The 26230-nt window shown below is 41.5% G+C and overlaps 1 protein-coding gene across 7 annotated transcripts in view; it reads right to left on the bottom strand.

Annotated features, from left to right (window-relative positions):
• PPP1R12B (protein phosphatase 1 regulatory subunit 12B) overlaps window positions 1-26230 on the bottom strand; it is a 205852-nt gene that overhangs the window by 64127 nt on the left and 115495 nt on the right. For all 7 annotated transcript variants that reach the window (XM_041759164.1, XM_041759157.1, XM_041759183.1 and 4 more), the window contains 4 exons: window positions 21238-21441; window positions 19179-19368; window positions 18977-19089; window positions 17364-17405 (listed from right to left, as the gene is read on the bottom strand). In XM_041759164.1, the coding sequence (XP_041615098.1) occupies window positions 17364-17405; window positions 18977-19089; window positions 19179-19368; window positions 21238-21441 (549 nt within the window). The remainder of the gene's footprint in view (window positions 1-17363; window positions 17406-18976; window positions 19090-19178; window positions 19369-21237; window positions 21442-26230) is intronic.

Below are 26230 nucleotides of genomic sequence, written 5' to 3'. Positions count from 1 at the left end.
ATTGAGCACTTACATGTCTAGCACCGTGGGTAAGCTTTATCTGTATCATCTCACTTAAAGAAATGACCTATGCGATAGCCACTGTTACTTCTCACATGTTAGAGTTAAGGAAACTGAGGCAGGGAAGGAGTATGTAGTTTGCTTCAAGGTTGCACAATAAGTAGCAGAGCAGGGATCTGGACTCAAATACTTGGTTCCAGAGGACTGGCTCTTAACCACTGAGCTTCGCTGCCCCTCTAACATCTAATCTCTGGCTATAGAAGTTAGTTCAGGGAAGTTTACCTGACCCAGGCAGGGTCAACTGGATATATGGACTCCAGGACAGGGAAGGTATTCTTCCTCTGTGGTCTACACAGAGAAGGCAGAGCTCTGATGACCAGGTTTCAGGCTCTTGCATTTAGCTATGCCTGGCATCAGCCTGGACCAAGGGGAGATTTCCCAGTTACATAAGCCTTTGGCTTGAGCTATATGAAGTGAAGTTTCTGTCACCTGGGGTCCTCGAAACTTTTCACCCCCTTGTTTGGTAGATCATATTCTTTCCTGGCTCTTTTCCTCTTTCTCTGACCATTTCCTCCCTAGTCTCTTTTCTTTTCTTTTTTTTTTAAGATTTTATTTATTTATTCATGAGATACACAGGGAGAGAGAGGCAGAGACCCAGGCAGAGGGAGAAGCAGGCTCCCCATAGGGAGCCCGATGCAGGACTCGATCTCGGGTCTCCAGGATCACGCCCCGGGCTGACGGCGGCGCCAAACCGCTGGGCCACCGGGCTGCCCCTCCCTAGTCTCTTTCATGGGCACCTCTCCTCCTTGGCTTATCCCTCAAGCACTGGTGTGGCCTGGCCTCTGTTCTAAACTGTCTACTCTTCCTTTCTCACAGCGGTGCTCCTCCTCAGCATCCCACAAACATTCTGAGAGGCTTCCCCAGGGGAATGTGCTCCTTGTGTCCACCCTGTTTCAGAATCATTGTGATACCGAACCACAGGTACTCACTTGAGTGCAGCCCTCACAACACTGGGGAAGAAAAAAGTTGAGACTCAACTATTCTACAGGTTATTCTTGGAAAATATCATCCATTTCATAGCCCGAAACTATTACCAGCAGTCTGATGTCCTGTAAATCTTTATTTCTAGCCCCAAAACCTCCCCACACTTTAGGACTGTGTATCTAATTGCCTGCAGGATAGTTAATTTCATGTCAATAGGTACCTCAAAATCAGTATGTCCAAAAGAAAACATGTTATCTTCATTGCAAACATGTTCTTCTTCCATATTATCTATGCAGTCAACAACTGGAAACATGAGTGTCATCAGTGGACTGTTCTATAAATCTTCACATAAGTAAATATTCTACTAGATCGTGGGGAGCTAAAATACTAAGAAACACACCTTGCTTTTAAGGATTTTAGTTTCATGGGTGGATACCACATAGTGATAATCATCTCTGTGTACTGAAGGTTAATTCAAGATACTGAGGAGAACCTAGTCTACTCTGAGGAGGAGCCTAACCTAAATCATGAATGAGTATTAAAAAAAAAAAAAAAAGGGAGTGGGGAGAGGAAGAGGCAGTAAAGTAGGAGGAAGAGCATCCTGGAAAATGGGAATAACGTGTGTGAACACTCAAAGATATTGGGGGGGAAACGACTGACGAGTGCTATTACACTAGCAGCTTTCGCTTATTAAAAACTTGCTAAAGCTAGGCACTACTTAAAGTGAAATACATGATTATTCCTGTCCTCACACCAAGCCTACAAGATAGGGATATGCGGATAACACCTCATTTTTACAGTCAATTAAAGCACTTTCAGAATTCAGAGAGGTTAAATTACTCTTCCAAGATCATACAGCTAATAAAAGACACGGAACTAGCTCTGGACCTAGGCTTCCTGGCTCTAAGCCAATATCGTTTCTACCAATCCACGTATCTTCTCAACCACTCTAAACTCTTCTTTATGTTCACTCTCCACATCCAGTAAAATATCAAATCCTTTTTTTAAAATTTATTTATTTATGATAGTTACAGAGAGAGAGAGAGAAGCAGAGACATAGGCAGAGGGAGAAGCAGGCTCCATGCACCGGGAGCCCGACGTGGGATTCGATCCCGGGTCTCCAGGATCATGCCCTGGGCCAAAGGCAGGCGCCAAACCGCTGCGCCACCCAGGGATCCCTAAAATATCAAATCCTGTTGAGTTTTCATATTTCTTACGTTCCTCCCATTCAAACCATACTTCCCATCAGAAACCTAGTTCATTACCTTTCATTTAGACACTAATAGACTCTACTTGCCCTCTAGGTATATAAGAACCTGTGTGTGTGTGTGTGTGTGTGTGTATAACAGAAAGTCAATTCAGAACTACTTCATTTTCCCCATATGAGATCTACCAACCTATCTGTAGGTGTTTTCCTGTTCCTGGACTCTTTTGTCTTCTTTATGGTCTTTTCCTGGGAGATCCCACGCACTCTACCATCCATCTCTGAGTATCATCTCTAAGGCGCTGACTCCCAAATATCTTTTTTTTTTTTTTTTTTATGATAGGCACACAGTGAGAGAGAGAGAGGCAGAGACACAGGCAGAGGGAGGAGCAGGCTCCATGCACCGGGAGCCCGACATGGGATTTGATCCCGGGTCTCCAGGATCATGCCCTGGGCCAAAGGCAGGCGCTAAACCGCTGTGCCACCCAGGGATCCCCCAAATATCTTTATCTACAGCTCTACTATCTCCCAGGAATGAACACCGGCTTTTTTTTCTTTAGAAAGATACGGCTTTTTTCTTTTAAGATTTTATTTATTTATTCATGACAGACACAGGGAGAGAGAGAGGGAGGCAGAGACACAGGCAGAGGGAGAAGCAGGCTCCATGCGGGGAGCCTGATGTAGGACTCGATCCCGGGACCCTGGGATCATGCCCTGGGATGAAGGCAGACGCTAAACTGCTGAGCCACCCAGGCTGCCCAAACACCAGATTTCTGTGTTCAAATGCCTACATCGTATCTCAACTTGTATGTCTGACAGGAATATCTCTTGCCCCATTAAAACGTGAGTATCATGAGGGGCAGGAGCCTTATCTACCTTATACATTTCTGTATCCAATGCTTAATGCTTGACACTAGGTAACCAATTCCTGTATCTTGATTGAATAATGGCCTGCAGCTCTGGGAGCCAAAGACTTCCTGAATGGAGCTGGACTGTCCTAGGGGGCCTTTAAGAATGCGATTCTCTGTGGGTTAACTGGGCATTTCTGGAGTGGAGGAAGGAGTAGAGACCGGCTCTAAGTCCCCTCAGTGTGCCACAGTTAGCCCTACTTTTTAATAATGACCTGCTTGGGATACGAGAAATCCCTAAATACTATGCCTGTACAGACAGTGTTTGTCAAATTCTGCCTGTGTAGAATCACCTGGGATACTTCTATTACAAAACAGATTCCCAGGCTCTGCACTCTCCACCACAACACATCCCCTCCTAATTCAGAATCTCAAGGAGGAGAGGCCTGAAAATCTGTATGATAAACAAATGACTCCAATGATTCTTTTTTTTTTTTAAAGATTTTATTTATTTATTCATGAGACACACACAGAGAGAGAGAGAGAGAGAGAGAGAGAGGCAGAGACACAGGCAGAGGGAGAAGCAGGCTCCATGCAGGGAGCCCGACGTGGGACAGGATCCCAGGTCTCCAGGATCACGCCCTGGGCTAAAGGCAGCGCTAAACCCCTGAGCCACCCACCCGGGCTGCCTGACCCCAATGATTCTTACTGAAAAGGCTGAGGAAGACTACTATAGAAGCTTCACCTATTAGGCAATGATTATTGAAAATGGCTCAGCTTGCTAGACAGCAGTATCCAAACTTGCCCTTAGCTCTAAGTCACACACCAGAGAAATGATTTATAAGTTGCTCAAACAACATTTCATTAGTCTTATTAGAGAACCAGAGGTCACCAGGAACTGGAGAGTCTTAGACAACATGTCATATTAGGCAGACCTTTTTTTTTTTTAAAGATTTTATTTATTCATGAGAGACCCAGAGAGAGAGAGAGAGAGGGGGGGGGGGGCAGAGACGCAGGCAGAGGGAGAAGCAGGCTCCATGCAGGGAGCCCGACTCAATCCTGGGTCTCCAGCATCACACTCTTGGCCGAAGGCAGCACTAAACCACTGAACCACCCAGGGATCCCAAGCAGACCTTTATTGTATGGAAAGGACCTGGTTTTGTTTCCTTGGCACAAAATTGTGCCACCTCATCACTAATTTCCCATATGTGATACGAGTCTTTACTGTGCATATCACTGTCAGCTCTCATCACTTTTTTCTTTAAAGCTTTTCAATAACCAGAATTTTAGCTTCTTTCCAAAAATCCACCCTTCTTAACTATCAATTCAAGTAAGCTGCACGTTGAAGCTTTAAAGATTTCTGTCACCCCCTCTGTAAATCTCCCCCAAATTCTTCCTGTATATATTCTGCAGATTGAAAGTTAACAAGGAAAAAAAAAAAAACCAAAAAAACCTAATAAACTCCATAACCTACTCCTGACTAAGGAATTCAAATGACAACCAGTAATTAAAGTGAGTGACAGGTACCCTTCCAAGAATCTGTAAGCCTTAAAGGCAAACTTATTTATGGCCATAACCTACAAAAAGCAGAATTTCTCAAGTGTCAAGTGATTATATATCCCCAAACTGTAATTTTAGCTAACCTCAAAGTCAGGTCTTTGAGAGGTAAGAAGGGATAGGATCAGATGAAAAAAAGTAGATAGGGACATATTAGGAGAATCAAACATTTCAGACTTTCTCCTCAAAGAGTAATGAACCACCAGATGGTAGCCACACTTGTGGTGAGCAAAGCAAAACCTACAGACTTATTGAATCACTAATGTAACTAATGTAAACTAATGTAACTAATGTAAACTAATGTAACTTTGTGTGTCAACTGCATTAAAAAGATTAAAAAAAAATGTTTAAGGGAGGAAAAAGGTAATGAAAGAATAGAGAAACTACATCTAAAATGACAAGGGAGAAACTCTCTGGCCTTTACTCCTTCGTTCAGGAATCTTAATAGCTTGTTTCCTGCAGCGTGATGCTTTTCCACGTGAGGACAAACAACATGTATCCCTCTGAATGACTTCCCTTGCCCCATAAAGTGTCAATGATACTAAAGAATCACCAAGAATTGGAAAAATGTTGAATTACCAGAAAAGTACTTAGATGAGAGCAAACTGACATTTGGAGTCACATTTACATCAGCAAACATTTCTGAATCTACAACTAAGAGCAGAGGCTGGTAAACTGAGGCCTGGGCTATAAACCAAGTCCAGCCCACCAACCTGCTTTTTTATAAGTAAAGTTTTCTTGGAACATAGCCACTCAAAAAAAAAAAAAAAAAAAAAAAAAAAGGGAACATAGCCACTCCATTCATTAACATATTATCTATGGTTACTTTCCCTCTATAACAGCAGAGCTGAGTAGCAGAAACAGAGTAAATGGACCACAAGGTGGAAAGTATTTACAATTAGGCCCTTTATGTAAAAGGTTTGCTAAGCCTTGATCTAGAGAGTGTCATGTACCACAGATGAAAACTAGGCTGGCCCTGCTCCTATTGTCCCTCCTCTGACACACATCGCTGGAGGATAGGTATAGACATCTGCCTTCCCCGTGGACTTCACAAAGGCAGTGTTGACCCGCCACGAGAGCCAGCAAACAGTCATACTAGAAATGAGAAACCAAATATTCGGTCACCAGAGATAGCTCTGTGACTCATCCATTTGGTGTATCACTTTTGAAAGTCCCCCAACATCTAAGTAATTTTACTTTGAGCTATTAACTTGCCAATGTTTTCTTAATTGAGGCATATATGACACACATTATATTAGCTTCAGATGTACAACATGATTAGATATTTGTATATACTGCAAAATAAACACAAGAAGTCTAGTTAATATCTCTCACCATACATAATTTTTTTTATCATGAGAACTTTTAAGATTTGTTCTCTTAGCAACTTTCAAACATGAAACACAGCATTAAAAAAAAAAACATTTTATTCATTTATTCATGAGAGACACAGAGAGGGGCAGAGACACAGGCAGAGGGAGAAGCAGGCTCCATGCAGGGAGCCCGACATGGGACTCGATCCCAGGTCTCCAGGATCAGGCCCTGGGCTGAAGGCGGCGCTAAACCACTGAGCCACCTGGGCTGCCCATGTAAGAAAACATTTTTAAAGCATTAGAAAAAGCCAAGTATTTTCAAAAGCACATACTATTAAGTCACACTTGTAATATCATTTAAATATCTTGGAAAATCGGGACACATAGGCTCCCAACAGGGAGCCTGCTTCTCCCTCTGCTTGTGTCTCTGCCTCTCTCTCATGAATAAATAAATTAAAATCTTTAAAATAAATAAATAAATATCTTGAAAAATCATATCTGTATATAAAACTATGGGTTTTCTATAAAGAAATGCATGTTACTAAATGGCTGCAGATTTTTGAGCTTGTTTCATCGAAAACTGAGATGGTATACAGAAAATTAAGACTGGTACATTGTAACCATTTATCTTTACATTTTCTCTCCAACTATCCTACCTTTTAGGTCCTACCAGAGTAAGACCTTTAAAGGTAACATCTGTTAGTGCCTTGAGGGCAACATTCCTGCTGGGGCAAATCTATAAACACTCCATTTGCTGAAAAAGAGCTGCAAATCCCACACTAAGCTTTTTACCTCAATCATGGGGCTAGAACTCTGACATTAGCTAAGCCTAAGCCATGGTTAAAGCTCTCTAGCCATGCTATCAACAGAAGAAATGAATACTTTCATAACTAAGGTAACCCTTAGATTTCAACCGAAAGAGGAACAATTATTCCTGGAGGCTCTCTGTAATCAAAGCCATCACAGGACTGACTACTTTGATAAAAGAGTTGAACCCAAGTGCTTTGAAGACAATGTTATGAGATTGTCATCATGGTAATGAAGGGGTCCCAGGAATGCTTAGGTTGGAAATGATCCTTTTCTTAAAAATGTCATTAGTTGGTCTTGAATATGTTTAAAAAAAAAAAAAAAAAAAACTTAGGGAAAATACCAGCAGAAAATTCACCAGAATATTAAACAGTAATTTCCTCTGAGTCGTATAACTTTGGGCAGTATTTTCTTGTTCTTTATAAGCACACAGAATCCCTTTATAACAAATACTTTCTAACAGCTGCCCCCCCAAGCATTTCTATCCTGAAATGAAACTCATAGATATAAAACTTAGCTTAAATCATTTTATTCTATTATTTTTTAAAGATTTTATTTATTTATTCGTAAGAGACACAGGCAGAGGGAGAAGCAGGCTCCCTGCGGGGAACCCGATGTGGGACTGGATCCCAGGACCCTCGGATCACACCCTGAGCCGAAGGCAGACGCTCAACCACTGAGCCAACCAGGCATCCCAGCTAAAATCATTTAAAAAAACAACAATAAATCATGAAGAAAACAAAAGAAGTTTATAATGAATTATGTATTTCAATGTATAAAGTCCTGGGCCAATACTACTGGATGGTATAATGAACTAGTCAGAGGCTTGGGCTCATCACAGATCGCCATGAAAACAGAATTCAGATGCAGATCTGCAGAACGTGTTTTATAACAATGCAGTTATACAATACAAGTGTCAGTGCTGTCTGGAATGAGTAGAACTAAAACTACAGTTTTTCCTCAGTTTACACGGTGGTTGAATTCTGCCATAATATGTGAGTTTATACATGAAATCAAGTTTGGTTTTGGACTCAGACAACAGAGGTTGTCATCTATGACTGTCCAGGAAGATAGTTAAAAACCAGGCAAGCTGCAGGGACAACTGCTATATGGGAAATCCCCCATCACTGTGACCCTTCAAAGTCCCCCCATGACTGTTTAGAACCTCTAGAAATGTTCCTGCTGCTCTTGAGAACCACTGCTTTATACTTTTCTATACTTCATATATATTTTCTATAATGAAATATATTACCTTTATAATCATAAAAAAAGTTCCAGGAGAGTTTCAAGCTCATCAGTGTCCCTCCAATGAAGAGAGAGGAGGTCACAGGTCACTAACACAAACTAATACCTTGAAGGCAAACTGAAGCAGAAGAAAGAAATCGGAAGAAAAGTAAAAGGTCAAGGGGTTAACTGTACTACCCTCACTAGTTAATAAACCTTCCACATCTTTGGATAAGAAATTTGAGAAAAGCCCAAACAGATACCTTGAAGGTCAGTTTATTCTATCTTAAGAAAAGATTTCTGACTAGAGCAGAATTTACTGATGTAATGGGACAGTGGGTCCAAAAATTACAGGGTCTCAAAGGAATACATGTGAGCTTTGATTACTGAGATTTCCTTGGCAACAGCACGACCTAAAATTAATAGAGTCCTTAAAAGGAAGATGCCAAAAGAAACTCTGTTGGTTTATACAGCTTCGGCTAGAGCAAGGCACGGTATGACCCATATATAGAAAATCACAGCATCTGCAGTATTTTAAGAAACTACAGTCGCAAAGCAAGAGCAAATGTACAGTGAAGGGAAAGATCCTTCCAGGCTAACGGGGAGTGAACCACTCGAGAAGATTCTTTAGAGCACACTGGATAGGAGGCAGCTTCCCACACACAGAGTTGGTTGGCTGCCATGTCTCAGTCTCCATCTCCTTCCTTGGGGCTGCCCATTGTCATCAATTGTACGGACCCGGGACAGCCTGCGTGTCTTCATGTGAATGCCTGCCAACTCCCACAGGCTGGCTACGACAGGACTGTTTATAACAGCCATCACTTATTAAATCTATCCTATTTTTAATACCCTTATAAGCATTTTTATATAACCAAATTTCTCAGATGCCTCAAAACTCTCAATTTGAGGACAAACTATCCTGTTCTCTTCTTTTTTTTTTTTTTTGATCTGGCTAAAGATAAAGAGGCTGAGGGAGGAAAATCTATATTTTCTTATCTTGATTAAAAAAGGAAGAGAGGTTTGCTTTAAAAAAAACCAAAACCCCACAAGGTTGTGGTCATTATACGGTACACTGTGAAAAATATTACTTTACTACATAAGTAACTAACCCTGATAGCTCCCTTAGCTCACCTACGGTGTCTTTAAACTTAGTCGAACTGTTGTTCTATCTCAACAGTGAAGTCTTGCCTGGGACATACCTTACCATATTAGGTAATCAAGCCCCAGAGAGGGGAAAGCAAAACAGTCCTAGTTTTTTACCTAAAAGGAGAATGGCAAAGATATTGCCCAGTGGTGGAGAGTGGACAGAAATTCACTGGATGTTTCCAGCAGATTAAGGGGCTTCACAAGATTAAGTAACAAAATGAAAAAAATATGGCCTGAGAGAGGGGACAAGATCCAGCAAATAGCCAGAAGCAAAGCTGTGAAAAAAACAGAGCAATAGCAAAGCGGCTATTTTCTTCAAAGACAGATAGCATGTACGTGTGTGTGTGGGGGGGAGTAAAGATCTACAAAACTGGAACTGCTGGCAGAGAAAGATAAACGGGAGGGGTAACTGAGGCAGAGAAATGAAAGTCTGCTTGATTGACAGAGAAATTTGCAGGGGCTTGATTTGATCGGGTGCTCACAGAGTTCCCAGCAAAACTGAGAATGTTTAGTTCTCGTTTCTTCCCTTTCTATTCATTACTCATTTCTCCTACTTCTGCAACCCCTTTTAAAACTTACTTCTCGGTCACCTGGGTGGCTCCGCGGTTGAGCACCTGCCCTCAGCTCAGGGCATGACCCTGGGGTCCTGGGATCCGGTCCCACATCAGGCTCCCCGCAGGGAGCCTGCTTCTCCTTCTGCCCATGTCACGTCTCTGCCTCTCTCTGTGTCTCTCATGAATAAATAAATACAACCTCTTTTTAAAAATTAATAAAATATTTTAAAAATATATAAAACATATCTCAAAATTCATCAGGCACATTTTCAGAACATAGACATTATACTGGAATTACAGAGGAGCCTGGGCTACTTCTCTGACTCTCCGAAGAATCCATTATTTATGGATAAATTAATAAAGAACTTCAAGATCACATGATTCTCACTGGGTGTTACACTGTATATTGGCAAATTGAATTTAAGTTAAAAAAAAAAAAGGAAAAAAGATCACATGATTCTAAGGTCAAGGAATGTATTCTAAAAGCCTTAGACCCATGCAGATTTAGGAACCTACAGATCGGGACGCCTGGGTGGCTCAGTGGTTGAATGTCTGCTTTCGGCTCCGGATGTGACCCCGGGGTCCTGGGATCGAGTCCCATGTCGGGCTCCCTACATGGAACCTGCTTCTCCCTCTGCCTCTCTCTCTCTCTCTCTCTCTCTGTGTCTCTCTCATGAATAAATAAATAAAATCTTAAAAAAAAAGAAAAGGAACCTATAGATTTGGAAGACAGCATGAATGAATCTCAATCATCTCTAACTATTTAAATGTATTTATTTTCACTTTATGACTTTAAGAGGTAGCTACCATGATTATCCCTACTGTATAGATGAGGAAACTGAAGTTTCCTCAGTTTCAATTTACCCAAAGTAGTTAAGTGGCCCAGGGAGTCCCTCTAGCTCCTGGGCTGCACTCTTAAGTACTATGCGATACTGCCTGTCACCACAGTACACCACACGAGACAGATAACAGACCCAAAGATTCACCTGAAGGTAGTACAATAGCCATGGACGAGGAACCCAGCTATGTGGTCCTGGCAAGTTACTTACTATCTCTGGGCTTAGTTGTTATCTTTAAAATAAGAAGTTCCAAGATTCAGTCTGTAACAGCCATTCTAGCCATCACAGAGCTAACTCAGAGTTCAGTATACGATAGCACTCAAATAAGTTTTCCAAAGAAAGCCTCTTATTCTCAAGTGGAAAGGAAGCGCTACTTATTCAGAGATGTCATAAGGCTGAAGGAGATTAGGCAAAGCAAAGGGGACCAAAAGCGACCAAAAGCGGAGTCAACATAAAAGATCACCTGCAAATATGGTTAATCAATAGAATTCTTCTGATTTGGCCAAAAACAGTCATATTCACATTCTCAGAGCTAAGTGCTGGGATTCATCAGCTTCCTTTGTGGTTCTTCCCCACTTCCCCTTCTCATTTTGAATTTTAGAGAACCCCAGGGCTCTGTCTTTGGATTTCTTCTCTGTCCACTTTCATCCTCTTGGTGATCCCATTCTATCTCATGGTTCTAAACACAATCTGTACATTTGCTGACATTCAAGTTCATATGTCCAGTCTGGACCTGTCACCTGAACTTCAGGCTCCTACTGCTAAGTCTTCTCTTAACATTCCCATATGGATGCCAATCAGACATATTAAATTTAACAGTCCTAAAATCAAAACTACATGCCTGCTCTTCCCCCCTGTAAATCCATTCCTTCCACAGTCTTCTCCATCTCAGTTAACAAAAACTCCGTATTTTCAGTTGCCTTAGCTAAAAAAGCTTCAGTGTCAACCTTGATCACTATACTTCCCCACCCCCATTAACCTTTTCACCCTATATCCAATCCAGCAGCAAATTTTACTGGTTCCAATTTCAAACTATAGAATCAGAATCAGAACCAGAATCTGAAAACTTCTCAGTATCTTTACTACCCACTATCACTTTGGTCCAAACCACCATCAGTTATTCCCTGGATAATTATCACTGCCTCCTAACTGATGTCCCTGCTTCCACCCAAACCCCACGGGAACCCATCCTCAAAATAGTAGGCAGAGTAATTTCTTGTAAGTATAATCACCTCACTCTTCTGCTCCAAACTCTACAATGGCTATTCAGATCAAAAGCTAGAGCCCCTAAGAGGACTTACCAGTCTATGCCATTGGGCTCTTCAGCTCATTCTGCTCTAGCACGTTGGTCTTTTCACCGGTCCTCAGGTACGTCAGGCACACTTCCACCTCAAATCTCTGCAAGCGCTGTTCCCACTGCCTAAACTCTCTATTCCCATATGTCCACATAGCCCCCCATATTACTTCCTTTAAGTCTAGGCTCAAATAATGTGTTCTCAGCAAGGTCTATCCTGACTATGTCAACTTCTTATCCCACTCAAGCATTTCTGATTCTTTCCTATCCTACTATTTATGGGCTTTCCAAAAACACCACCTTTTCACATACTATTTACTTCATACATTTATTTTTTGTCTATATCTTCCACTAGAATGTAAATTCCATAAGAGCAGAGCTTTTTTTTTTTTTTTTAAGATTTTATTTATTTATTCATGAGAGACACAGAGAAAAAGAGGCAGAGACACAGGCAGAGGGAGAAGCAGGTGCCCGGCAGGGAGCCCGAGGTGGGATTCGATCCCGGGTCTCCAGGATCGCGCCCTGGGCCAAAGGCAGGCACCAAACCACTGCGCCACCCAGGGATCCCAAGGGAAGTGTTTTGTATGGAAATTCTTACTTCCTGTAATATGTAAGTGCCTACCTACATCAAAGACCACAGAAGAATGCTGACATTCTACCCACTGAGTGAATCTTAACACTCAGAGTAGGCTTTTTAGTTGTCTTTCAAGAAGACATTCCTGGGGCATCTGGGTGGTTCAGTGGTTGAGTGTCTGCCTTCAGCTCAGGGTGTGATCCCGGGGTCCTGGGATCGAGTCCCACATTGGGCTCCCTGCATGGAGCCTGCTTCTCCCTCTGCCTGTCTCTCTCTCTCTCTCTGTCTCATGAATAAAAAAAATAAAATCAAGAAGACATTACTTCACTAAGGAAGTGAGATGCTCCTGGCAAGCCAATTTGAACATTTAATCTGTTGAGTAAAAAACCAAATGGATAAACAGGGAATACTGCTGGATATAAGCCCTGATTTCAGATCTGTTTCACTAAAATCAAATAAAAAGGTGCCTGATGCAGGGTACAGGATGGGTATTCAACTAGCAGAGCTCTCATGTCCCTGAATACTTCTTAACTTCTTTGGGCCTCAATTTTCTTAACTGTCAATTGAGGTCCCTAACCCAAGTTATCTCTAAATTCTCAAAAGTTGGGAAGCAAGTAACTTTACTACACTAAACTGGGTTCTTTAACAATCCCTTTAAAACAGGGTGCCTGGGCGGCTCAGTGGTTGAGCGTCTGCCTTTGGCTCAGGTCATGACCTGGGATCAAATCCTGCACCGGGCTCCCTGCCTGGAGCCTGCTTCTCCCTCTGCCTGGGTCTCTGCCTCTCTCTGTGTGTGTATAATCATGAATAAATAATAAAAGCTCTTTAAAAATTCCTTTAAAACAAAAGAATCTGTCTTCCGTTCAACTTCTTTAGGGCATTATTCTTGTTCACCAGCATCTTTTCTATTGACCGCCTGTGCCCTCTAGTGATGAACTTAATTTTACAACCGAATTGGCAAAGGAAACAATCTGCTCCAGAGGAGTAAATGGGGGAAAGCAGCAATGATGCAGTAGATAAAAATCAATGTTAAGCAAAAGAAAGAGAGGCCAAAGACGTAGGGAAAAAGAGATGGAAAGAAGCCAAATGGCCATCACTTTCTGCAGTGTACCTATGACTGTGCCTTCAGAACAAACACTGTAAAGAAGTTAACTCTACAATTACCTCTACTGAAGAAAACAAACATGCTCCTGAATATGAAGGTTTTTCAGGTATGATTGGAATACCCGTCTTCCTCACGTTAAGATCTAGATACAGTTTCTTTTTCACTTAGCAAGACAAATGATATATTAAGACTTCTGGAAAGTATCTATTACATACCTAATGTGGATAATTAACATATGCTTTGAATGCACTTGTCAAGGAGGTGCTAAGACATCAAATTATGCATTGCCAGTCTCACCTGTTCATGGATTTACCAATGGGGATGGGTTCTGACTAAAATCACGTAGTATGTTTGGCTTAAGCAAAGTCCCCAGGCTTCTAAGTAACATTCCTTGGTGTCATGGACAAAGAAACGTACAACTGGTCTTTCTATCAAATAATTGTTAACAAACATCAGGGCCCTTCCTGGCAATAAATTGTATTTTTCTACAAATGCTGGTGACATTCTTCAAGCACAGGTACAGAAAGAAGAACTGCATTTCAAGGATTTTCAAGGATACCAATAGAGATTTAGGTTGAACAAGAAAGAGGTCTTCTTAATCATGCTGTTGTTATTGATACATGGGTGAGAGGTTAAAGAATCTTCTTTTGAAATCGTTAAGAGGAGGAAACAAAATCTCTACTTATTTGGAGTCATTTTAATGCTAACTGTAAATGAAACACAAGTTACAGATAAAAGCCACTGAAGTTTCCTTTTTTTTAAAAGTATTTTTAAAAAGATTTTATTTATTTATTCATGAGAGACAGAGAGAGAGAGAGAGAGAGAGAGAGAGAGAGATGAAGGGAGAGAGGGAGAGAGAGAGAGGCAGAGACACAGGCAGAGGGAGAAGCAGGCTCCATGCAGGGAGCCTGATGTGGGACTCAATCCCGAGGCTCCAGGATCATGCCCTGGGCTGCAGGCGGCGCTAAACCGCTGCGCCACCTGGGCAGCCCTGAAATTTCCTTTCTATTCTTTTTTTTTTTTTTTTAATTTTTATTTATTTATGATAGTCACAGAGAGACAGAGAGAGAGGCAGAGACATAGGCAGAGGGAGAAACAGGCTCCATGCACCGGGAGCCCGACGTGGGACTCGATCCTGGGTCTCCAGGATTGCGCCCTGGGCCAAAGGCAAGCGCCAAACCACTGCGCCACCCAGGGATCCCTCCTTTCTATTCTTAAAATGAAATATGACTGTATGATTCATATAAATGAAGTTCAAGAAGTGGCAATATTAATCGCATGGTGACAGAAATCAGAAGAATGGTTGCCTCTTAGGACAGGGCCGGGGGCATGAAGGAACTTTTCTAGGTGATGGAGAAGTTCTATATCTTGATGTGAGTATTGTTTTCCCTGGTGTATACAATTGTCAAAACTCACCAAAGAGTACACTTAAGATCTGTGAAGTTTGTTGATTGTAAGTCATAGATATAAATACAAAATATGCCAGAGTCTTGGGAAGAGTTAACTTTAAAAATGCCACCACCATTCTTTAGGAACAGGCTAAGAAAGAGAAGGGAGCTGTCAGGACGTCAACAGCATATATAGTCTTACTAAATCAAAAACCAAGGAAAGTGAATTGTCCTGGCTTCTCAGCGGTATCCACGCTGATTAGCTGGCAGTGCTAATTCAACAGAGCGCCCCTCCCTTGGCTGGTGCAATTCTGTGCCTGATGGAAGGCCATTTGGGGGTGGGGTGGGGAGAAAGCCAGGTTCTAAGAGACGACTGACTGTCTTCAAGTAGAACTGCAGCTTACACTGGGCTATGCATGGCCCAGCATGTTGCTCTGCGGGTCCATATGATGATCATGGCATCATGCCTGCTGGTGTTAGAAGAGGGTACTTGGGAGAAAAACAGGTAAGTGTTGTTGTTTTTTTTTTCCCTCTTCAGTTAAGTAATGCTAAGGCTGTAATCCTACCTAACAAAAGCCATACGAGGCCGAGGCCGTGGCTGGGCTGGTTGCTCACCTGGGCTGGCCTAGCTCCTCTCACGTAGCCTGCAGTGGAGGAGATGGCGAAGGCCAGATAAGTGGCTCACTGCAATACACTGGGGTGATGAATCAAGCAAACACAAGGCCTTTAAAGGATTCCTCGCCCTGTGCTGACTTGTCACCAGTCTTTCCTTCTACGTGGTGGTAGGGCTGGAGAATGGCACCTGGGATATCCTTGTACCAATTCTGGTTTGCCTGCATACATTCAAAATTACCTTCAAGAGATAACAGACTGTGCATTCTTCTCAAGATTCACACTGGAGTCTGCTTGACACACGGCAGACACTAACTGATGCCTCCAGGAACTGGGTGAGCGAAGTGTTTTTCAGTTTGACAAAGCACTTTCTCATCAAACCTCAACAGTTTCTGCTCCTCCTCACCAAACAGAAAGTCTTTTCTATAATTTTAATTCAGTGGTCCTAAGATGAAATACTCTGGGAAGGACTGATTCAGGAACGCCTTGGCTTTCCTTCCCTGGTGCCGTATGTTAGGATTTTCCCATGCCAAGGGGTTTGGAAAGGTAGAGACACAGATGTTCACTGACAAAAGACATTTTGTCACAACCACACCATCCTTGTTGTCATTCCCTTTTTGGATTTCAATGGCTCCTATAACCTCTAAGGATTAGAGTCCATTTCAGTTCTCTGTAATCTATTATTCAGATTCTCTCTTTAGGTATCTCATCATTCCCCGAAGCAACTTTCCTACATCCACTCTTTACATCTCCAAAAGGCTTTCCCGGCCTTTCAGTGGAAGAACTGAAGAGTTGCTGTTATTTCTGCGTGTGCATGAACCTCTTTGTGGTATTTCCACCTGACATGGCTCATCTTTGGCTCACATGGCTCACACCTACGTCAGCACTAATCATCAGGGTATTGCCTTCCGCGGGGCTGCTACTGATCGCTATGGATCTTGATTAAAATATAGGCAGGTCAATGACATAATATAGTATTATTTCTGTTTCCTCTGCTAAGAATGAGTTGTTGATTTTCAGTATGGTGTATCAAATATACTTTTTTTTTTTTTAAGTAGACCACACTGGGTATGAAGCCCGCTTAAGATTCTCTCTCCCTTCCCTTCCACTCCTCCCTAACCTCTTAAAAAAAAAAAAAAAAAAAAAAAAGAGTTGGACTATTAACCAACTGAGCCACCCAGAAGCCCCTCAAATATATTCTGAGAACATACTTTCAACTAACTACAGGATATAAAAAGGGCATCATGTTACATAATCTCCAATAGAAATGCATATGTAGTTTCAATTCATTTAATCACAACGAAATTCCTTCCTTCCTTCCTGAAAAATAGTACTGATAAGGAAATCACCAACTTTCTGTCATGTTTGAGGGGCTTTCAGGAACCCGGAATATCAGGAAAGATGGGCCCAGGTTATCTGCTACAGAGAAAAGTTGGATGCCAGGCCTGAGTTGTAGAAGAGTCAAGAGTTTAACCTTATTTCAAAGTCAAATATAAGTGACTTTTGGATTGTGTGATGTTTACATGCTTCACATTTATGTCCCTTTCTGTATATAAGTACAGATCATAGAAACAATAGTATCACTCTTCACTTTTCTTCCAAAGATTTCAAAGTACTTTGTACAATTGAATGACACACAAGAGAGAAAAGCAGACAGGCAGATGCTAGAACTGTGTCAGGGATCAGCAGAAGGCATAGAGAAGTGCAGGACACTTGCTTAAGAGCATGGGTATTGTTATGGCATCCGAGACAATGTACCATCAACTAACACCTGCCACATTTCTTGAAGCAACGTCTATCTTCAAACCCTTCCTCTTTTCAAATCTGCATAGGACCTGCTCTTTTCTATTAAAATTGTATGCACATGAGAAAGGTTGAAGCAAAAGGGACATGCCTCACTGGCTTGCCACTTACCAGTGCTTCTTTTACTTCTTCAGAGACGTCAGTTTCATCTTCCTGAAAGGAAGGAGGGAGAAAAACAAGAGGACCATGGTCACAGACATCCTTGAAAGCAACAAGGTCAGCTCCCATCAATTATGCATCCTGGCATTTCAAACGCGGGCAGTGAGAACTGACTGCCAAGTGATGCTCTGTTACTGCTGCTTTTAACAGCCACCATAGGCAGACAGCTCCGGAACATCGCCTGTCATCAAAAGTGTCAAATAAACATGGCAGGAAAGAGTATCTTTAGAAAGGACAGGCTTTATTTCAACTCTATCAATAGTTATCAGTCTATTTGGTCCTATAAAAATGAGATACTTTTATCTTAAAAATAGTTTTTTAAATTTATTTTTTAAAGATTTATTTATTTTATGATAGACAGAGAGAGAGAGAGAGAGAGAGGCAGAGACCCAGGCAGACGGGAGAAGCAGGCTCCATGCCGGAAGCCCGATGCGGGACTCGATCCTGGGACTCCAGGATCGCGTCCTGGGCCAAAGGCAGGCGCTAAACCGCTGAGCCACTCAGAGATCCCCTTAAAAATATTTTCTAATAGATGACTATTACTGTTTCATTTCTGTCTCACTGAAAGGTTCATCTAATTTTCAAATAAAGTCACTGGTAGCCAGGGACCTCCTGATTCTTGGTCACTTGACTTTTAAAATGCCAAAATTGAGGGCATTGAGGGCAATGAGGGCACCTTGGTGGCTCAGTTGGTTAAGCATCTGCCTTCGGCTCAGGTCATGATCCCAGGGTCCTGGGATTGAGTCCTGCTCAGGCTCTCTGCTCAATGGAGAGTCTGCTTCTCCCTCTGCCCTAACCCCCTGCTTGTACACACACACTCTCTCTCTAATAAATAAATAAATAAATAAATAAATAAATAAATAAATAAATAAATAAAATCTTTTTAAAAATCAAAAAAAAAAATAAAATGCCAATAACAAAGTTGAGGGAGATAGGTAAAGAACAAGAGGGTGATTTAAAGTACTGAATGTGTGCTTGCAGTTAGTAAGCACTGGTATAGCTGTCTTTATTTTAAAGTCATAGTTTATCTGTTCTATATTTTTTTTTTTCCTTTAAAAGAGTAAAACTGAGTCAGATGAACTTGTGTTACTAACAGATTTTACATTCCTTGAAATTCTTGTAATGTTCCTAAAATATTTTGTTAGAATTTCTTATTACATGTGATAATACTGTTGACTAACCAACCACATGACTTTCTGAGAATATTAGGGAGAATTGCTGATATTTGACAAGCTTATTCACTTGTTGTATTTGTTTATATGGTTGTTGTAGATTTCTGGCCTTTTCATTCATTCTTCACCACTTATCTCCTGAGTGCCTACTACATGCCTGGCACTGTTCTAGGCATGAGGCATCCAGCCAAGAATATACCAAAGGAGCCCCACCCTAGGTGAGTCCTTCTTCTTCTCCTTCCTTGGTAGTAGTTCTTGATAATCTGCAAGATTCATGGGACCACATGGAGCCCTTTCTCTTTTTTTGAACTCAACAAAAAGGACAGCATCCATAGGAAAAGGATGGCATTCATGAGTGATGTGACATGTCCCAGCACAGACCAATTCACTTACATCTTTTGTCCAGAAATTGATGCCCGTGCCTCGTCGTCGCTCCTTGGGCCGCCTCCTCTCACGGATGGACAGTCTATTAGAGGACTGATCATCCACGTCTGCTTCTTCACTCTCTGGTCAGAGATAAAACAAAGTGTGATCTCAGGGACTGGGGGGCATGTCCACTAAGGGGGGAGGCCGTATATTCTGAAGCTCTACACACCATTTTTGTCCATTTCCTTGGCAACTGCAGTGTTTGGGGTGGTCTCTGTGCTCTCAGAGTCAGGGACTGAAGATCTGCTTGTCCGTAGCAGATGGGAACTGGTGTAGAGAGAGGGTCTTGAGGCAGAAGGAGACACCGGTGTTGTGGGCTTGTCTGGCTGAGCTGTATACCTCAGGCGACGATAGACAGGCTGGAAATAATCCACAGGATAAGATGGTAGAGGTCAAGTCTAACCAACGGATAAGGATGGCAGGCTTATTAAATATGGGCTTTTTTTTTTTTAATATACCAAGAGGCTTCTTAATAGTAGATGCACAATAGATAGCTACTGAGCTGAACTAAAGTTAGTTAATTAGCCAGAAAGGAAATAACTTCTGGATTCCTATTCTGATAACACCATCACGCTGATAGTAGTAGCCCAGGAAACACGAACCTTGTTAATAAAAATCCCTTTGATTCTGGAATGAAAATAAGAAGGATGATGGCCTTTTTAAGAGGTAACAATGAAAGGGAAGGTTTATATAGAAAAATAAAAAGCCTGGGAATATGAAGAAATAATACAGAATTATCTGAAAACAGAGACCAAATATGAACATTCTACCAATTGCTGAAAACTCTACCAACCTGCCATAACCAGGCTTATTGAAACATTAAAAAACATTGCCAATTTCCACCTTGAATTTTCTCCCCAAGGAGCAAGATAGAGTATGACAATAAGCCTTAACTTGGTTTATTGAAGATGCAGATAGAGAAATTCTTACTACATGTAGAGATTGTATACTTTTTGTTTATAAAGACAAGCAATAAAATATAGTAAACTCTAGAATCATAAAGAACTTGGTTCCAATTCTAGCTTCAGCATTTACTAGCTGTGTGGCCTTGAATAAGTTACTTAACTTCTCTGAGCCTCAGTTTTCTCTTATGTAAAATAGGGATAATATCCTCCTCAGAGAGGGTTTTGAGGATTATACAAGATAATGTACATCAGGTGCTTAGGACAGTGGCGAGTAGTAAGTAATCGATAAACAGTAGCTGACAGAACAAATAAACAAAGCAACCTCAGTTTACGTAGCCTAGCCATTCAGAACTGGAGCAAGGAGATTCCTTTCACCTCTGACTATGGTGATGGGAAAATTTATCATCCCAATTGACACACTTCTGAGAGCAAAGATAATTATTGTAATTATTGGTAACCATTCAACAGGTGTAATTTGAACCATCTTAGGTAAACTAGGAGTTATGTTTACCCTAAATATTACCGTATACCTTTAACTACCAACTCCACTTAAGGGAACGGAGGTTAAAAATAGTGACATCTTGTGGCAGGGGGATTAAGGGGTGCTGCTTTGTAAACTCTTAGGTTTGTAGGGATTTAGAGAACAATATAATCACGGTGGAGAGAGTGCTCTGGGAGCCCGACTGCCTATGTGCAAGTTCCTGCTTAACCACTTGTCATCTGTGTGAAATGCCGGGCAAGTTACTTAACCTCTCTGTGACCTGATTTCTTCACATTTACAATATGAATAATAATACTGACCCCAGAGGGGAGTTTTGAGGATTAAATGGATTAATGCATATGAAATAGTTGAAATAAGCCCTGGTATAAAATAGACACTCAATAAATCCTCACATTTCTATTTGTGTTTTTACTGTACTATAACCTCTCTCTTTAAAATGGAAAGATATCTTTAGTTAAAGAATACATTTAGTTAATGGAGCTTGTGGTTATCATTTCACAGTATGTACATACATCAAATCATCATGTGCATAGTCTAAAATTAATAAAAGTTAGATGTCAATTCCATGTTACATGTCAACACCTCAACGGGATAAGACATAAGCATCAAATAACTCCAAGCACAAAACGACTGAAGGACAGATATCCTCTGAGTTCTTTCAGTCACACAGGCTTGCCAACTACAGGCAGAGGTTAACAGAGCTCTCTCTGCGCTGGCTGTCCACGGCTACGTAGCGCTGTGCCTCAATTATCCATGAGGAGGCATTCCCCACGGCCACGACCCTGTTTTTAGCACAGTATGTGCCAGCAGAAGTGACTCACCTCTTCGTCCAGACTCCCGCTCCAGGGCTGACGGCCTTCACCAGCTTCCTTTGCTGGGACTGCTGGGGGCTCATGCTTCTCCGAGCTGCCCTCAAGCCCTTCGGTGCCTGTGGGCTTCTGGCCAGGCTGCTCCTGAGCTTGCCGTTCCGCTCTCGACCGGCTGAAAGTCCTTTCTGCTTCTTGAAGGTCCGTTAGCGTCACACCCTGGGAAAATGACAAAAGGTCAAGGAAGTTTCACCCTAACTGTTGAATAACCCTTGATAAATGGGCAGGGAGACTGCCTTCAACGTCTAATAGTATCAAATTCCAAATGAAGCTCCCAAAATGTATGAGGCCATTTCAAGAAAGATATGCTTAAAATAAACACCTCAGTGTGCAGAGTCCCAGCCTGAGTCCAGGTACATTTCAGATGTAATGCTTCAGCTTTTCCAATTTGAGTTCCAGAAAATAGGGCATCCCTGAGGACTGCCTGTTGTAGACTTATTTCTCTCATACCCTTAGTTCTCAATACCTTTATATGAAAGCTCCATACTCCCCAAGAGCAAATGGTTACCAAGAGAGATTCTCTGAATAGTGGATAATAAGAAAAACTTGATTTTACTTGGAAAAGGAAAACCAGGCTCAAAAAAGGTGAAAATTCAGAGGCAGGCTAGAACAGCAACAACAAAAACCAACCAACCAACCAACCAACCAACCAACCAACAAGAATGACACCACTAAACTAGCTTTACTCTAAGATGATTTCCTTTTTTTTTTTTAAGATTTTATTTATTTATTCATGACAGACACAGAGAGAGAGAGAGAGGTAGAGACACAGGCAGAGGGAGAAGCAGGCTCCATGCAGGGAACCTGACATGGGACTCGATCCCAGATCCCAGGATCACGACCTGAGCCAGAGGCTGGCGCCCAACCACTGAGCCACCCGGGCGTCCCTCTAAGATGATTTCCTAAGTAACTCTAGGAAAGTCACACAGAGACATTCCAACAATTGATATTTCCCTCAGGCTCTTAGGAGCAGCAGTATGGAAGAAAAGCAAGTGGAGTCGTCTGCAGAAGAAAAGGGTAAGAGTTAGGGCTGGAGTAGGCGGACTCTAACTCGAGCATTTATGTGCTCAAGCCCTCAGGAGAAGAAAGTTCTGAAGCTGGAGGTAGTTAAGCACATACGATGACTTGTTTTAACTATTCATAAATTTATTCACTCATTCTCTTAATAAATTATTAAGTGTCTTTAAGCATTGGAACTACAAAGACAAATAAATAATTGCTGCACTCAAGAACGTTTTAACCTAATGGAAAAGACATAAGAAAACAGATGAGTATAATGGAATGTTAAGTAATTAAGACAGAAACGTGATCCAGCAAATTCCACTTCTGAGTATTTACCCAAAAGAACTAAAAGCAGAGAATCAAAAGAGATCGTTCGAACACCCATGCTCACAGCAATATTATTCACAATAGACAAAAGGTGTCCATCAGCAGGTGAATCAATCAGCAATATGGTCTAACCATACAACGGAATACACGAAGAAGGGAATATTATGCAGCCCTAAAAAGGAATGACATTCTGACACATGCCACACGGACAAACCTTGAAGATATTATTTTAAGTGAAATAAGCCAGTCACCAAAGGACAAATGCTGTATGATTCCACCTGTGTCAAGTACTTAGATTAGTCAAATTCATAGAAATAAGAAGTAAAATGGTGGTTGCCAGAAGCTGTGGGGAGGGGGAATTATTGCTGAATATGTACAGAGTTTCACTTTGGGAAGATCAAAAAATGTACTGGAGATGGATGGTGCTAATAGTTGCAAAATAACGTGAATGTACTTAATGCCACTGAACTGTACGCTTAAAAAATGGTTAGAATGGCAAACTGCATGTTATGTATATTTTACCACAATAAAGCAAACCAAACTAAAAAAATTATAGTCCGTCCTGGTCCCACATTCTAAGAGGGGAAAACAGAGAATTAATCAAGTAAAAACAAAGTAAGAGCTATCATAGTTAACACAAAAGAAGGGCACTTAACTTATTTTGGGAAAGTCAGGGAAGAAAAGGGTACATTTGTGGCTATTTATAAAGTCCCTTTCTGGGGCACCTGGGTGGCTCAGGTGGTTAAGCGTGTACCCTTGGCTCAAGTCATGATCCCAGGGTCCTGGGATGGAGCCCCACGTCGGGCTCCCTGCTCAGCGGACTCTGCTCTCCCTCTCCCTCTGCCCCTCCCCCTGCTTGTGCTCCCTCCCTCTCTCTCAAATAAATAAATAGTTAAAAAATAATAATAAAGTCCCTTTCTTCATTCCTCAGCTCTCCTGCTTAACCTCTGTAGCATTTAAAACTGTTACCTTCAGCTTTTACCTGGAAACTGATTTTTCATGTACTCCTATGCAATTTCCTGGTTTACTTTTCATCTCTCTGGCTGCTCCTTTTAATTGTGCTTCATCAGCTTATCATCCTCTGCCTCCTTTTTTTAAAAAAATATTTTCTTTATTTATTCATGAGAAACACAGAGAGAGAGAGGCAGAGACAGGCTGAGGGAGAAGCAGGCTCCATGCAGGGAGCCCGACGCGGGACTTGATCCTGGGACTCGGGGATCAGGCCCAGGCTGAAGGCAGGCGCTAAACCGCTGAGCCACCCAGGGATCCCCGATCCTCCACCTCCTTAATGCCAAGTCACAGCTTTCTCTCCCGTCTCCTTGCCATTGCATCCCGACTGAGTTCGTGGTCTTGTCCTCCTAGCTTGGACTACTGTGACAGCCTAACAGGTCTTCTTGTCTCCTGCCTTGACAAATATACTTTTGCTGACCACTCCCATCAATTCTCTGCATGGTGATTTTTGCAAAATATAACACAGATTGGGGCATCTGTTAAGTGGCCAACTTTTATTTATTATTTATTTATTATTTTTTTTTTTTAGAGGGAGAGAGAGTGACTGAGCCATCCAGGTGCCCCATAGCCTCCAACTCTTGATCTCAGCTCAGGTCTTGATCTCAAAGTCATGAATTTAAGCCCCATACTGGGCTCCACACTGGGCATGGAGTATGTGTGTGTGTGTGTATAATATATATATATATATATATATATATATATATATATATATATATATATATATATTATTTACTATAATAAATGTTATATAAAAATACATATTTTTATAAACGCAGGTTATATCAGACTCTTCTGCACTTCAATGGCTCCCTTAGGGATTTTTTTTTTTTTTAAAGATTTTATCCATTTATTCATGAGAGACACAGAGAAAGGGGTAGAGACACAGGCAGAGGGAGAAGCAGGCGCCATGCAGGGAGCCGGATGTGGGACTCGATCCCAGGACCCCAGGGTTACGCCCTGGGCCGAAGGCAGTCGCTCAGACACTGAGCTACCCAGGGATCCTGAATTGAAATAAAATTTTTAAAAGTAAAAGGATAAGGCAGATCTATAAAAAAATAAAAAATAATAAAAAATTAAAAAACAAAGCAGAAACAGACCTATAAATACAGAAAATAAACCTGTGGTTACCAGAGGTGAGACTGTAACTAATTTAACATTATATGGCAACTATACTTCAATGAAACAATACATAAATTTTATAAACTTATAATTAAATTACATTAAAAGTAAAGGTAACAAATTCTAAAAAAATAAAAAAAGAAAAGAAAATCTTTAAGGAGCAGCTGAGTGGCTCAGCTGGTTCAGTGTCCAACTCTTGATTTTGGCCCAGGTCATGACCCCAGGGTCCTGAGATCAAGCTCTGTGCTCAGCAGGGAGTCTGCTTAACATTCTTTCTCTTCCTCTCCCTCTGCTCCTTCCTCCACCCTGTGCATGTACACATGCTCTCTCTAATAAACAAATAAATCTTTAAAATAGATACCTTTATTGAAACCTAACTCCCATATTATAAAAACTACCCTTCTAAAGTATAGGCATACCTCAGAGATACTGAGGGTCTGGTTCCAGACCACCGTGATAAAGTGCATATCACAATACAGTGATCACAAATATAAGTTTTTTGGTTTCCTGGTACACACAAAAGTTATGCTTACACTATGCGGTGGTCTGTTACGTGTGCAATAGCATTATGTCCAAACAACAATGTACACACTTTAGTTAAAAAATACTTTACTGCTAACAAATGCTAACCATCATCTGAGATCTCAGGGAGTCACAGTCTTTTTACTGGTGGAGGATCCTGCCTTTATGTTAATGGCTGCTGACTGATAAGGGTGGCTGTGGCAATTTCTTACAATGCAACCACAATGAAGGAAATGTGCCACATTGCTTGATTCTTGCTCTCATGAACAATTTCTTGATAGCGTACGATGCTGTTTGACAGCATTTTACACCCACAGAACTGCTTTCAAAACTGGAGTCAATCCTCTCAAACCCTGCCACTTCTTTATCAACTAAGTTTACATAATATTCTAAATTCTTTGTCATCATTTCAACAATCTTCACAGCATCTTCACCAGGAGCAGGTTCCATCTCAAGAAACAACTTTTTCTGCGTGTCCGTAAGAAGCAACTTCCCACCTGTTTATGTTTGACCGTGACACTGTAGCCATTCAGTTCCATCTTCAGGCTCCACTGCTAATTCTAGTCCCCTTGCTATTTCCACCACAACTGCAGTGACATCCCCCACTGAACTCTGAACTTTCAATTTGTTAAAAAAAAAAAAAAAAAAAAAAGCAGTATCTGTGAAGGGCAATGAGGTATGCCTGTATAGTTCCATGGTTTTAGCATATTCAGAGCTGTGCAACCATCATCAGCATCTCATTCCAGAATATTTCATCACCCCAAAAAGAAACTCCACATCCATCAGCAGTCACTCCCATTCCTCCCTCTCTCCCACCCCTGGCAGCCACTAATCTATTTTTTTTTCTTTTTCTTTTTTTAGAGAGAGTGAGAGTGAGGGGGGGAGGGGCAGAAGGAGACGGAGAGAGAAAATCTTAGGAGGCTCCATGTCTAGCACAGAGCCTGTTGTATGACCCTGAGCTCATTTC

The sequence above is a fragment of the Vulpes lagopus genome, chromosome 1, assembly GCF_018345385.1.
Source record: "Vulpes lagopus strain Blue_001 chromosome 1, ASM1834538v1, whole genome shotgun sequence".
NCBI classification, from domain to species: domain Eukaryota; kingdom Metazoa; phylum Chordata; class Mammalia; order Carnivora; family Canidae; genus Vulpes; species Vulpes lagopus.
This window is presented reverse-complemented; position numbering and strand designations above follow the sequence as displayed.